Genomic DNA, 16,135 nt, shown 5'->3' with positions numbered 1-16,135 from the left:
TAAGCTGAATTTAGGCTATCAAATATGTCTTGTTATTGTGTCTGAGCAAGGGAATAAAGTTTATCAGTGAAATAAAAGCACTGAAAATACACAGTGATGGTGTTCTGTGCTAAGAAGGCAAATTCAGGCTTCTTGAATCTCTTCCAGAAACAGATGTAAATTCCACTGTAGCTTTTCAAATAGTGAATAATCATGGTCTGTTATGTTTGGTGATGAATCATGCAAGGGGTTGCAGATGGTGAGAAGAGTGCAGCTGTGCAGATACTAGAGGGGTGGAGACAGAAGACTAGAGGACCCGAGGGGATGAAGGAGGTGATTTGAGGATGGGTTGACACAGCTTATGAAAGAGAGGGGTGAGACAGCTGAAAGAGTATTGAAGCTGAGTGTGCCAGGGTAAAGCCAAAACTGAAACCTGAGATTTGGGGATGGCAAGAGGGGTGGAGACTGAAAAAGAGGTATACTTGAGGCAGGAAGATATTTGTTGTTGATCTTTGAAGCAAATGTTGCAGCATCAGGTGCCAAAATAACTGGACTTTTGTCCCAAGCCAAAACAAAAAGGAGACTGAGCTTAGATGTGGAAGTTTAAGTTGTAAATAAAAAGAGAAAACTAAGAGGCTGTGTGTTGCTTTTAAAGGAATGCTGGTCATAAGCAAGTGAGCTATTGTAGTAACTGATCCAAATGCAAAGTTGTATTTTTATTTTTTTTATTTCAATTGTTCTGAGCAGAACCTGTGTAATGAGATTGGGGTGGCAAAATTTGGGAGTTTGCCAGGAGGAGAAGTTGTGTCTGACTAGATGTTCTAAAAAAGGGGGATTGCAAGGCCTGGAATGTGGTTGAAGGGTTGGTAAGATTCAAGTGAAGCTTTTCACGATCTTAAATCGGTATTCTAAAAAGTCTGAACCATCTTTCAACTTTTTGCGTTAAGTAATTTAATTTAAGATATATTTTTCTTTTTTTTTCCCCTCTCTCTCCTTTTAGATAAAAAGTATTGTTCCAAAACAATAGCTCTTTATTAGAGAAGAATGTTGGCATTAAGATGTCTGTAAGAACTAGTATTTTTGCCCACAGGTCAGAAATCCTCAGCCAAAGTGAATATTTAACCACTACTTCAAGGACAGCCAATTATCTTTTTCTTAATAAAGTATGTGATTAGGAGACAAAGTGAGGGACTCTGGAAGATTGTAGAATACTCCAAGGACTGACATAACCTCAGGTACCCATTGTACTGTTTGTGTGTTCTACAAACCTTAGGAAATATAAAACAAATAACTGAAAACGAACTGAAAAAAAAAAAACCAACAAAAAGGGGGCAAAAGTTCAGATCTGTGCTGGAAAAGTTATGCTCCAAAACTGCTACACTGAAAACTGTTTTCAGGATTGTTTTCTCATCTCTCTTTTAGTCTAGTTACTGAAGAAAGTCAGATGTACGCACTATGGTCTGCTGTTGAATCACTCCACCCAGTAACTTTGAACCTGCAGGTCTTGTCAAATTTGGCAGGGGACTAGTGGTTGCAAAGGCATTAAAGTTCTGTAATTTTTATGAAAGTTGGTAACTGGAAAGAAGAAAGGAAAACACATTATTGACCCCACTGAGGATATGATGCAATGTGAATTCAACAATTATCTGTTCTGTTTGGCTTGTCAATTGCCAATCAGCATAGGAGCATTAGCAAGCCAGTTGCAACACGTAGCTCTGAACCAGCTACAGCATGTTTGCTGTTTGCATAGTCAGTAGTTCAGGGACGCTGGGTGGGGAGGGGGAACTGTAAGTGTAGTGAGAAGGAAAAAGAGCATGGAGACAGGATAGGACAATGCGAGGTACAAAAATTTTGTGTCATTGGGAGCAAGCTACTAGACATTAAAGCTTTTTTATTTCTTCTCACCAAAGTTGCCCTTTTCCCAGTGTTACTATTACTACTGGTAATAGTAAATACCAATATGAATTCTACCTCTCAAATTTGTGTACTATCAGAAGTTAATGCTCTCAAGTTTTTATCTTGTTGCTTAAACTCACAAAATTCTATACAACCTCAAAAATTTCATTACCAGTCAACAAACTCAAAACTACTTGGTATCTGCAAAATATTAGATTATGTGTCATAATAATAATATATTATTATCATATATAATAAGTGGCCTTGAATTAGGTGGTATTCAGTTGAAGTATTTATGTCATAGGAACATTCCTTTGCTCTTCTGTCAAAGAGTAAGCAAGGTTGAAATCATATAGGAATAATAAATATGCTCACAGAACAGAAGATTTATTAATTATTTATTGTCCTTCATATTATTATAAATTTAAGCTTAAGGCAGGTATTTTTATTTATAACACAGCAGGGATTTATTTATAACACATACTCTAAAGAGTATGTTACTACCAGTCCTGCCAATAAGGAATTATCAACAATATGTACCAATTGCTATCACACATAAAGGTCTGTTGATATAAATCAAAAGGGATTCTTATATCCTAGTTCATAAGAACACATTTTAAGGTATCCATATATATACATGAACCCTAAAGATTGTTGAAATATTAGCAAAGTTTTGGAAAGGGTGGCAAAGTCTTTCTTTGACTCTGTAAGTTAGTGGCAATTGATTTTTTTATTTATTTTTTTTTTCCTTTTCATAAATATAGTATGTCTAAAATTTCCCATTTGTTCAAGTTTCTGGACAGATTTGCTTGTAAAAGATATGATGCCTTTCTGGATAGAACAGTCATGTATGTTGTGGGGTGTTTTTTGTTGTTTGGGGTTTTTTTATCAAGCACATGAGCAAGTAAAACTTCTGAGTTACAGAGGTTATGTAATAGCACAGTTAATATGTTTAATGGAAAATGGCCAAAAATTTTGCCCAGCACTGCATCTGTGTGTATTAGATTATAATTTTAATTGACAATTTTAGTTGCACAGATGTCTTTAGTTTGTTACCCTCTGAAGTTTATTTTTACCATATGTAGTGAAAATGTACTCTGCAGGAGACTTAGAAAGGGGCTTACATTTTATTTACTTCAAAAATTGATTATATTGGAGATAATCATTTAGTTACCAGACTAAAATGCAATTTGTATTTGCCTTTTACCCTCAGATATCTTTATCCTTCAACAAATGAAGTCTCTGTAGAATATCAGGGTATAGTAAGAAAATTGTTGAGAAGCCACTTTGCATAATCTGAGATGCCGTAATCACATGTGTCAGGAAACAATTGCAACATTCCAATTTAGTCTTAAGGATCTAGTTTCCAGTGAACAGCATGTTAGGACAGATGCGTAGGCTGCTTGTAAATGCTGTACGTGTTGGAATCAACTTTGACTTCACCACTGAAACTTATTTTTATATATTATTTTTAGAAGAAAATGGATAATGATTTAGGACATCTAAATATGTGCATGCAGTTCATAAAATACAGGGGTTTTGTGGGATTTTTGGTTTGTTCATTTTTTAAAAAAATCTCTTAATTCTGGGCTCAGATTTAGCCTCAATCTGAGCACCGATTTCTGAAGTCGAGGTATCCCTAACTGTTAATCAGTTCAAAATATTCGCTTATATAATTAGCTTGTCAGACATTTGCACAGTATCACAAAACTTAGGAAAAAAAACAGATGACTTCCACATAAATGGGTAAGGAGGTTTGGGACATGGGGGGAAAGTAAGAGAGCTTTGAGTTCATTAATGCAGTAATAAAAATATAGCAAATACTCAGATGACACACTTGTGTGAACGTGACCTTGGATCAAATAGCAAATACATAAATGTCACGTTTGTCAGAATGTGACCTTGTATTGGTTCAAATATCAATCATAAATCAAATCCTTGCTTTTAATGTACATGTAAAGAAAACAGCCTCTTAAATGATGCATCAAATCTTTGTTTCTCAGTAGTTGTGGTCTTCACGTGTAAGTGTTCAGCAAACACATGAAGCATCTGTGTGCTAAACACTGTATTTTTTTGGCTTCATCACCTACAACATGTTGTCATGAATGACTTAGAATCTGTAAAAGTTTAAAGCACAAATTGCTATGACTGCTATGATTAACATGTGTAACCATTTGAATCTTGCTCAAGTATGGGATAATTCGAGTAGAATATAACAGTGACTTGAGATACTGACATTGAAACGCATTGGATAAAGAGCAAAACTTGGAGACTCTTTGCAGAGTGGAAAAGAAAAAGGGAGAGTGTGTGGCAAGCATAAATATCTATGACAGTGAAATGAGGCTTCTATTAGAAACTGTGGTGAGCTGTAAGTAGTACTTATGGAACTGTATTTGAACTTGAAAGAGACCACATATCAGAGAACATGGAGTACCCTATAATATAGTGGCTACTAAGGTGTTGCCATGGCTTAGTTTCTTGCAGAAAAAAAGCATCCTATTGTTCTTCTGAATCTCTTGTTAATAAAATATACTTGCTTCATTGGTCATGCCTCAAAAATACTGGATACTATTAACTCCAATCTGAATACTTGCTTTACATGTATTAATAAATAATATAAGAAATTTAATAAACCTCCCTCGTATTGTTGTCCAGGCTAATTTTTAAGTTTTTTTTAACGTCATGTTAATAATAGTGGGCTTATTCTATAGATTAAGCTTGTAGTCGATTCTCAACCATGTGTTGGAGCTCATTATTTATTATAAAAGTGGAAACAGAGACAGAATATATAGAGAAAGAAAAAAAAATTACAAATTCCCAGTTTTTCAGGATTTCTAGGCATCTTGACAATGAAAGTTGAAGCAAGGCTAAAGACTTTAACGCAAAGTTTTCCACTTATATCTTTGACTTGTGTCAGGAATCATCTTGACATCAGACTGTATTATAAAGTAGTTTAAAAAACCAAACAAAACCCAGAACATCAAAAAACCCAAGCCAACCAACCAAAAAAAAAAAAAAACAACAAAGAAAAGACTCCATCAAAACACTTCTTGAAGAAAATAGTAAAGTGAAGGAGAACATTGAGAACATTATAGGTTACCAGTAACTCTAAAATAATATTATATAGTTTGTTAACTAGTATTTCTATTGACCGATACTGAAGTCCTGACTAATGAACTCTTAGAAGAAATTAAAAGGATTCAGCAGACATAGATTTAAAAGGGATATTTGAACGCTTTACTTTGGCATATAGGTACTTCTGACTTTAGCTTCAGTTCGGCTTTCACTAGAATGAAATGCAGGTCTTCCTATTCCCAGTTACAGAAACCGCCAAAGTATTCCCATTTTGGATACGAAAACTCGCATTTAGAGGAGAAAAAGGCAAACAAAAAATATCAATGTCATACTGGTATTCTATGCAGACTTGAATCTATTTGAGCTTGACGTCATTTCAAGCAACACTCCAGTCTCCACTCTTCACAGAAATGAGATAGGAAAACCAGATTTTTCTTTGATCAGCAGGACCTTGCTGCAAATTTCAGTGTCACGTTTGATGCATCTGATGTCCATTTATGTGGAAGAAAACAAGTATGACTTCAGATAGATGTAAACTTGAGGTGGTAGACTTGTAAGTCTTGTCTCTGGAGCCTGAAAGCAAATGTTACGAAACCTTTATGTCCCATTGTTGATGAAGTCAAATCTAACTCCTGTTGTTAAAGGGGTTAGCAATGGCTAATTTCAAGGTGGGCTTCAGATCTTGTTGTGCTGATAACCAGGAACTGTGACATTTACATCTTAAGTTGAGCTCTGTCTGCTAGAGGTTGACTAGTCTGATGTTGTGGGTCAAATATAGTGAAATATATTTTCTGGTCTAATATAAAGTCAATGTAAAAGTCATGTATGTAAACGTAAAGTGTTCTCAACCGAGTTCCTAGTTACCAAGTTCTTGAGGGGCTTATTGAATTTAAAACTTGCCGTTAGAAAACAACATGCTAGGGTGTTGTTTTGTTCTTTACAAGCAGCTGAAGTCTTTCTTTGAGCTAGATTCTACTCTCAGCTTGAGTGTCCAGCATTGGAATTGTTGTTTTATTTATTTATTGGAGCACATTGTTTCAACTTAGAGTAAATGCCTTTATCTTCAATTTACTGGATTTCCATGGGAGTTTTACTGCTGGAAGGATGATGAGTAACTGGGATGTACATGATCTCCCCAGCCTATATTCCAGTTGCGTGGCCCTGTCAAAAGATGCTGCTGCTTAATCTTATAGAGATGCTGTGTTGTCCGTAGAGCACTTTTCAGCTCTCATCAGAGACTTAAGAGGCACGGCTGCTTTACTTCAGGCAATGCAAGCGCCTGCTTTACAGGTCCAGCCTATCGATACAATCGTTGGATTCTTCAGAGGGGATTCAGGCTGCACATACGCATATATTTGTTGGCCATGCAGCAGCACATGCATCCCTCTCCCCAACCACTTACTTCTGCTCCCTCCATTGAGCCAGCACAATATTTGTAAGGCGTTGTAGTGAACTGAATCAGGGAAACGATCTGATCGAAAAAATACCGCTTTTTAATTTGTAATCATGGCCTCAAAGATCTGTCACGGCTCTGGAAAGTCCATTGAGTTCCGCTCAACCCAAACATGTAAGTGAGGTGCTTGACATTAGGTGAGATGAATACCCCTCTTATGTCTGTTTGCTAAAAATTGATTTCTACTTTATAATTTTTTTCACTTGTTAGTAATTGCATGTGTTGTGTGAAAGTGAGAGGGTATGATATTTGGGATAAATAGTTTAATTACCTCCTGAATAGTTTTGTTATTAGTTACTTCTTAAACAGTAATCTTGGCAAAACCCACAATTTTTAGAACTATTTAGAGTATAATGAGTGTGTTACATAACTGAAAGAAAATATTGGAGGAAATAGTGAATATATAATGATGAAGGTATAGAAAGCAGCTGAATAGTTTTAAAGCAGAAATGTTGCATTTAAAAGGGGGATGAGTGGCCCTGTTCAGAGACATTTATCTTTTTTTAATATATTCCAGATAATGAGACTCCACTTGAGAGAGTCAAGACCCATGAAGTAGCTTCTGCCCTGTGCCACTAAATCTTGGAAAGAAGCTACAGGGAGATGCCAACAGGGATTGAAGCTGGCTCAGTAACTGCAAAGTAGTTGAATAGTGACTGTTAGTGATTATGTCATTGTTCTCTGTATTTTTTCAGTCTGTGCTTTCCCCCTCTTCCTTGGCTGATTAGTTGATTTTTTTGCTGTCTTTCTCTGTTTCTCTGTAGGGTCTGCCCAAATTTTCATAGCTGAGCAGTGTTAAGCAATCATTTCAATAAGTATTTTGGGCTTTTTGGTCGTTGTAGGTTGTGATATTGGTGCAAATGCTAAATTTTTAACTGTGTCTTTTTATATACTGAAATTATAAGCAATTCAAAGTTCTCTTTCATAAGGAGATATGGTAGCATTTTGTCTAGCGATCCAAGATGAGTTTATATTTCTTGCCGTTCACTGAGTGTTTTTATAATTATACAGATTGAAGATTTAGATTTTTGCTTGGGAGGGACACAAATGTTAAACAGATTTTCCTAGAGCTTTAAATGTCAATTAATACATATTCTATGTTATGGATGCTTTGCAGTTGAGTATTATGTAAGGAATCTTTCATATTTAGTATCGCTACGTCCTCTTTGATAGCCCTTGTGTGTTTTCGATACAGAATTTGTATCCTGATATTATGTTTTATTGTTGGTAATACTCTTCTTGCCACGTGACAGATAGTGCTTATGTTAGTATCACCTTACATATGTTCTTACTTTTAAAAGTGGTTTGCCCCCAGCAAAAGTGTGTATTTGTACCACTGACTTGTAAATTTCAGTTTATACTTTTATTAAGTAATTTCCTTATTATTTAAAAGTAAAAATAACTGTTTGTTAGAACAGCTAACAAAACAGCGGCATCCTAAGAACTGAGATTTTTTGCTAAGCTAGTGGCAAACCTGTATGCCAAATATCATGTCTATTGCATGATACAAGAGTTTCTGGCAACATCATTATACCTTTCTATATAGCCGGAAAACATCTGTTCTGCATATGCCGCAAAATAACCTTAATTTAAAGATCTCAACACCTTGCCTAAATAAGCCATGTTGGCCTTATTTGTGTTGGGCTAATAGGAGCTGGTGCTGCAACGTAGAAGAATCATATATGCTCCTGACAGTCTGATGGAGTACACCTAATTGAAGAATACTTTTGCTTAGTGTAACATACATAGTCAGTTGCTTATGTGGTACTGTTCACCCTGACCTGTCGTTAGTCAGCATTGCTCTTGTGTGCATCTCCTTATTGCTCGCTGGCTTGTACAAAATGTTAATTCATCTGTTTTAGTCCCATCTTTAAAAGTACTTGCTTATGGTGTTGGCTAATTACTTGTATGGAAAAGTTGATAAAAATTGTTAATTTTCAATAAGAAAATGTTGCCTTTCCTCTCTCTTTTTGGATCATGTCTTTTAAAATCCAAGGGGACAGAAAATCCTGGGACCAAAGAAATGCTGCTGCCAGGCTCAGTAATTTCTGCTTGGGTTTGACTGAGTAATATAAAAAGCAAAAAAAAATTCTCATCTTGTTCTTACCACTTTTAATATCAATCAGCAAAATATTTGCAGTGTTTCAAAGCTTTATCAACTCTTCCCATGTGAGATTACAAGTGTGTTGTCTCTGCATCTTCTGATGCAATTAGAGAAATGTGTTCAGAGTAAAACTCGTCATGGTCCCCACTTTCTGAAGCCAGTAGCCTCGCCCCTGTGGCCTGTATTCTTCCTTTCGGAAATTCTCTAGTGGTCCTCCAGTTCTGCAAGTACTCATGGATCAGAGAAAGAGGATTGTCTTTTTCTCCCTTTTTTGCTTAGGGAAAGAATGTTCTTCCTTTTTGATCAACCAATAAATTAACAGCTTTTTTCCTGCTGCAGACTAATATAGATCAGGCTGCCTTACAAGCTATGTAACTCCACTTCTGTTTAATGCACTACCCAATTATAAGGGGAGTGATGTGGGGAAAGATGAACATTGTGCAGTATATATGTACATTCTATCATAGCGCATAAAAAAAAAAAATAAGGTAGCATAATCAAGGTTACATGGAATTTTTCATTACGTCACTTTTAAGAGCTTAACTTTGCAATTTTAGTATCATTTTTCAAATTTAGGGTATTTTGATTTGTTTTAAAGGCAAGGATGCTTATAAGTTTTATATGATATCTTAGAGTATAACTGTAGAGGGAGAAAATACAAAGTTTTTGTTTGGTTTTTTTTGGGGGGGTGCAACTGACAGTCTTGATGAAGACCACATGCATAGTAAATTCTCTTTGTCTTGGGTTCTTAGCACTTTGTAAATTATAAAATGTTACTAGTATGTAAGGTTACAAAGTATGAGAGCTGAATCGTATAGCACGGGATAGAGGAGAAAACATGCATCTTCTCCCAGATAGGGAACTGGATTTCATATTTTAGGTGCCAAATTTTATTTTCAGTTACCTTTATTTTCAGTTGGGTTTAGATGTTGAATTTGGATATTGGAAATATCCTGTAGCTTGCATATTTCAGGCTCTTCCTATGCACCTAAATTTTCTAAAAGTATCCACTGCAGTCACTAGTTTTAAGGGTGCTGTGTTCAGCCCCAACGTTCTCAAAATGACCTAGAGGTAATGATTGTTTCAACTTTAACCTTGGTATTTGCAAGCAAGCCCTTTACACGATCAATTTGTTTATGCAGTAAATCCAGACTTTGTTACTGCTTCTCAGAGACCTTTGCATCTGAGTGACCTGTTTCCTACAGTGATTATCCCTAGCGTGGCAAATATTAAATGTGGAAGGGACAGGGGTTTTAGTCTCACACCATCCCTTTGAACAATGAAGCAAACAACCTATCGCTACATGATTAGGTATTTTTCTTTGATAATCTGACTGTGATTTCTTTAAGACCTGTTTCAAGCTTATAGGTAACTAACTTATTGGGTGTTTGCAGTGTGGTGGTGGGAAAGGAGGACTTCTGAAAATAGACATATTTCAGAGACAACAGGCTGTGAGAGCGCACCAGTAAAACCTGTTTATCCTTAAAACCATAATTTCATGAAATTGTGTTCTTACATTTCTATTTCATACTCTCTTGTTTTGGTTTACTTTGTGTGTGTTTGTTTGTATGTGGGTGTAGGAAAGGGGGTATGCAGACTAAAATATTGTATGGGAAACTGAGAAAATCCTCTGCCAGTGTCTTTGTGGCACAGAATTTTTCTAAAGTCAAGAATAAGAAGAAATGTTGATTTACACAGATGCTTGAGTGGAATTATCATGCTGCAGCTACCACATCTACTGTTGTAACATGTATGGCATTTTTTGTAAAGCAAAGTACTGTCTGTGAATATTACTTAAATGAACTTTATAATCATTACCCTTTTTATTTTAGAAGCTTTATTTTCAAAAAGGCAAGGATCAATATGCATATTGAGTGAAACTTACCAATTAAAGCATACGCATGTATAAACATGCACAAAATACAGAGACAGAAGGCAAACAGTTTATTGCGTGAATACTAGAAATTTTACTTAAGTTTTCTGTGCTTATGAAAAAAGTATTCATTATATCTTTTTCAGTAATGAAAATACTGGTATATTTTGACAGTCTTCAGAAATGGTTATATAATGGCTATGATTGCTAAGGTAGCTAGTTAATCATTGACGAGCTGTAATGATTAAGCAGCTGTAGTTTACTAGTAGTGTTTGAAAGTACAAAAGGGTATGCAATTTAATAGTTAAAACAATAAGCAATTTGTTTATATTTCACAATCTGTTAGGTTGTTATTAGATACATTCAGCTAAAAAGACTACTGAATTTTAAAGATTTACTGTAAACGTGGAAAAGTATGGTGCAATTTGGGCAATACCAGACGCGCTGCTCAAAGAGCTGTTGCCATGTTCAGAGTTCAGCTGTCAAGCCTTTCCTTTGTTTTCCTGTCAAATAATACCTATTTTGTTTCAAGATAGACTTCAGTGTTCACTTAATCTTTTAAAAATAGTTGTGCTGGATGAAGAAGTCCTACTTGGAGAGATGTACGTGAGTCAGTAGGGAACTTGAAGTAGTGTTGGGTACAAGGAGCCTGGTGCCTCTTGGAACCTCCCCAGCTATCCTGAGGCCAGGATACATATCTACAGAGGAATATAATGTTTCTGGACTGGGAACAACTGTTTTAGCCTGGGAGAACTTCATGAAGAGCACACTGGAGGAGCAGTGCTTGTACGCTCTGCCATTCCTTTCTTCCTTTTTTGTTGGTGGCTCCCTAGGGAGACAAATTTGGTAGTCTCCTTCGGATTGCCAGAGGACAGTTGTTGTTGTTCTCACCTATCATTAGAAAAACAATTTACGTCAAGGTTTGTTTACTCTTTTCCCTCACTACAAAATAGACGTGTCACAGGAATAGCAATTTAACTTTGTTTTCACAAATAAAATACATAAAAGTGATTTCTCATTTCTCAACTGGAGTACATTATCTTCCAGTTACATCAGGGATATCAGGTGCACAATGTCATGTCTTGGACTCTGTTAGATAACTAACAGCAAACAGCAGTTAATTCCAGGTGTTACTGAGCTGCCTCATGCTGCCTCATGTTCAAGCTGCCTCAACAGAGCAATTGTACAAAGATGTTCAAGATTGAAAGTACTGGCAGAGAATAACAGATGATGATAACTAGAAATGCTTGCGGTTGATTCTTTTTCTTCCTTTGTGAATGTAATGTTTTGTAAATGCATGCTGCATCTGCAAAATTACTCTCCATCTTGAGTCTTCATGAGATTGGAAGCATTGCTCTGAATAAATGCAGATGGTTTAGCAATAAAGTCTTTGTCAGATAATCCACAATAATCTGTGCTGTTTTCCTTTGTTGTGTGACCATACATTCCTAAAGCATTAGGCTGATTTTTTAAGTAGTTTTTTATTTAGAGTTCTCATCCATAGAATTTCTGATATTTTTTTTCTTCAGTAACTATGGTCATGTGTGTTACAGTATGAAATGCAGATATTTCTTACTGTTTTTTCAGGTTACCAGCTGGTGGGATTTATAAGAGAAACGAAGGTTGTTCTACGAGACAGGACAACCGTTGAGCTTTAAAAGTGACAATTGGAATTTATTTTACAAAATACTTTCAGATTATGGAAATTTTGTAGGGGCTATAACTGATAGCAATTACACTTCAGTCTTCTATGTGAAAGAAGTTATTTTGTTTCAGTTTTCCAATATAATGACATTGTAAAATAATTAGGCATTACAGTCAGTGTTGCTTGGATGCTCTTAAAATAAAAAGCTGCATCGACATCTCAACTGATCCCTTCAGAAAGAAGTTGAGATGTGCATGACAACTCTTGTATTGCTTATAAATATTCTATTACAGTACTGGCAATCTGGCATAATGTCCTAATGAGTATTTAATATATCAAACTGGAAAATTTAATTTGACTGTTATTTTTAAATACAGCCAAGCTGTGAATAGTGATAGAGTAGCAATGTCATACGTCCAAGAAAAATCAACAGTAACATATCTGTCTGTAACTGGTGTTAGAAATTGTGGATAAATTCCCATTCTTAGTCTCCTAGATATTCTTATTTGCTACATCATGAAACATGCTACATCATACCTTGTCTAGTTAATACTATCCTGTTACAAAGAAATTGGTCAAATAGATCTTTACTAAGGGTCCTTGTAGTATGAGGTGGTGTGTTAGTAGTAGTGACAGCATCTGGTTTTTTTCCTGCTCAAGGGAGAGTGGATTTTATCTAGTTTGGTTTGATATTTAAAGATCTGATTCTTATAATTTGTGATTCCTTTCAGTCTTCAGCCTTCAGAACTGTATATTGTATTTGGCTTAGTTTTAATAGTCAAAGTACAGTGAACCTTCTGAAAACTTTGTCATCTCAGTTATGCTGGACAGATCCTGAAATCTTCAGTGTTTACTTTCATAAAGAACTCCATTTCAGTGTGTGAACTGAGTAAAATGAGTAGAAGCTCTGGATTTTACTGTGTGTTTGTGTCTGCTACTCCTTTAGTTCTGTCCTTCCAGGTACATGGTAAGCTATTACACTGGGGAAATAAATCTGTATCGTTGCTCTACAATGCTATTTGGGTTGAAAAAAAAAATGTGCCACAAACTAAATACTATAATAGCATTGTTTTCGTGAATTGCCGGAAGGATAATCTAACTAGACGCTGTTTCAGTAAACTCTTCTTTTTAGCCTTGACATATTCTCTTACAAAAAAAACCAGGTACAATGGTGCACAGAGCTGTAATAAATTGCCCAAGGATATATAAAACATACTGCTTTGTTCTAATCATCAGAGTTTATGATTACACTACAATTTCAATCTCCTCTTTACCTGAGTGGTTAGCATTTTTATGGCTATTCACTTTGATAAAAATGAATAATGGGTGCATAAAATGTGCAAATACAGCCATTTGGTATCACAGTTAAAAAATTTGGGTACTCTGAAAATCAAAGGAAAGTTTTGACAAGTCTAATGTGTGTACTTTAAATAACATTGATTAGCTGGAAGGATGCAAATTGTAGAATAGAAAGCCATATGTAATACAGATTATTTTTTTTAAATTGTTTTTTTTGCCTTATAGTCGTGTAATGAACACGTTGGAAAACACGACAGGAGTGATATATGTGCACCATTGGTTTTCCTGAAATAGCAGAAAGAAACAGCAGCGTGCACTGATAAGTGCACCTGAAAAATAAATAATTTAAAAACTATGTGCATATTGCAGGTTGTTACAAACATAACTTTTAATCTTCTTTAGAGTAGGTCATTCTGCCCTCAGTTACATCTGTGTAATACCATGTGAAGCAAGTATAATTGAAGACAGCCCTTTGCCAGCAGCCTGGGGATAAAAGGCTTGATTGTAGATATCTTGCCTCAAAACATTTTGAAGGGTTTTTAATATCTTTTGTCTTTAGTGTGTAAAGCAGTAGTCATCACTTTGTATTACTTTTTACTGTACCCTTTTTGTCAGTTACATAGCCAAAAAAATATGCTTTTTCTCTAGAATAAATGCCTGATATTCATAGAATTAATCTGTCACAGATTATCAAAGAAAAGGATTGATTCCTTAATATAAAATGTTTAGTGTCATAGAAATGAAACTAGCTGGTATTTGAAACTTCAGATAACATCAAGGAAGATCTTTTTTGTTATCATAACATAGCGCTTTTATTGTAAAACCAGCATTTGTATATCCCCGTGTAACCAGTTAATGGCAGTTTCAAGCTTCACAATGAACTGCAGCGAACACGTGTTCTTTGGAAAGGCCAGCGTTGAGCGGTAACCACAGTAACAGTCAGAGCTTCTCTAAATGCCCATGCATATTCATTGCATGGACAAGACTGCAGCAGGATGTGTTTGTGCGTGTACTGAGTATAACGCAAGTGTTAGTTACTTGTTATAAAAGATGAGTTTCTTTTAGCAGAATTATATATATGCAGCAGTAGTAACATTCTGCAGTACGTTTATTAATTCCTTACCTGACAAGTCAATAGGAGAAGAATTAAAATTTGTGACATTTTCTTAGGAATCTGTGCTGTTACTCAAAGTTGATGACACTGGTGGCCAGTTTTGAAGGCAACTTTACCATCTTATTTCACTGTAGGAAATAAAACTAACTCTAGGAATTACAGATACATTGGATTGTATATGCTGGAGCGCTCTTGCTGAAGATGTTCTTTGAGCAAAGTAGGTTAAAAAGTATTAGTTTGGTCCACTTCTACAAAGATTTTAGTATAAGACAGTATTTTGTTCTCTGCAGTGTCATAAGACCTATCAAACAAATGTGAAAGAGATGAGAACAGAGGACCAAATCAACATATCTAAAGCTGTTAGATAAGGTGAGCAAAGACTGCTCAAACATAATATGTATGCATATTGATTTTTGTTATTTTTCTATAAATTTTGGTGGGAAGTGCATAATGCCTGCTATAGGAACACAATACGTAACTTTTATCAGCAAAGGAGAGAAAACAACAGTCTACTGATTGATCTTGTCGTAACTTTAATACATATTGAAGTATTTTGGGTTCGTTTTTTTTTTTTTCTCTGTCCTGTTGATGATTCATGTTGTATAAAGCTTATGGAGCAACAGAATGTTGTACAATATTTCAGTTTTGGATTCGAATTCGTGTATTCAGTGTGCTGCAACTGATTCAAATATTAAAAAAGAATTCTGGTATTTTAAATACAGGATTTTAATCTTTTTTTAATTTTTCTTTCACTAGCGTAAAGAAGTTTGAGTGACTGCTCTATTTGATCAAAATGGTGGACACTGAAAACCAGCTCTATCCCCTTACTCCCTTGGAGGAGGATGATATAGGCAGTCCTTTATCTGGAGAGTTCCTACAAGGTATGGAGAACATTCAAGACCTCTCTCAATCTCTAGGTGATGACAGCTCTGGAGCTTTAAGTTTAACAGAGTTCCAGTCACTTGGAAATGGTCCAGGATCTGATGGATCAGTTATTACAGGTAAGAGAGTTTTGATTTACCATAAAACTTTCTTTTATAAATACATAGTGATAGAAATTAAAAAATTCTTAATGCAATGATTTTTATTTATGACTGACACTAGAAATATATAAGCTGATTATAGCATAGTCTTAAAATATTCAATGCTGTAGTTAACTTATTAGACAAATGTCACTGAAAAATTACTGTACCATAAAGTCGCTGTTTGAAATCATCACTAGTGTCAGCGCATTTTTCAAAATAACTTTTTAAAATCACTATTACTAGCAAAGAAGTTACCATGTATTGTAGTCATTTAGGAAGTCCCAATATTGCACTAAAGGATTTCCCCATCTTTTAAAGTTTCTTGAGATCACATAAATTTGAAAAGTATTGTGAAATGTTTGCCAGAATCTAACCCTTAAAAGCTCACCTAGAATTCCAGTATCTTTTAGCATACTGATGTTTTGAACATGCTGGTTTCTCCCCCTTCTCAAGGGTAGCTTTGTTCAGCTAATGACTCTACCCTGGTTAAAGTAACAGTCTCCGGGTGCTAATACATTACATAGTCTTTAGTCAAAAGAGCTTTGTGAGAGGCTTGCTTTGAGAGATCAAAATGTAAATAATTGAAGCGGTATGGGACACTGCAATAATGTCGGTAAGGTATTCCTTTTGAAACTGTGGTTTTACAAATCTTTTAGCAGTAGAGCCATTTTA

At 35.4% G+C, this 16,135-nt stretch overlaps 1 protein-coding gene across 12 annotated transcripts in view; it reads left to right on the top strand.

Annotated features, from left to right (window-relative positions):
- PPARA (peroxisome proliferator activated receptor alpha) overlaps positions 1–16,135 on the top strand; it is a 37,577-nt gene that overhangs the window by 8,293 nt on the left and 13,149 nt on the right. For 9 of the 12 annotated variants that reach the window (XM_074590189.1, XM_074590199.1, XM_074590269.1 and 6 more), the window contains one exon: positions 15,195–15,439. In XM_074590189.1, coding sequence (XP_074446290.1) covers positions 15,232–15,439 — 208 coding nt within the window. In that variant the 5' untranslated portion in view covers positions 15,195–15,231. Of the gene's footprint in view, positions 1–14,728; positions 14,808–15,194; positions 15,440–16,135 lie in introns of all 12 variants that reach the window. The other 3 variants (XM_074590239.1, XM_074590231.1, XM_074590249.1) reach the window with 2 other exon arrangements.

This window comes from Larus michahellis, chromosome 1, assembly GCF_964199755.1.
Source record: "Larus michahellis chromosome 1, bLarMic1.1, whole genome shotgun sequence".
Lineage (NCBI taxonomy): Eukaryota > Metazoa > Chordata > Aves > Charadriiformes > Laridae > Larus > Larus michahellis.
Note: the sequence above shows the minus strand (reverse complement) of the source record. Positions and strands in the feature narration are given on the sequence as shown.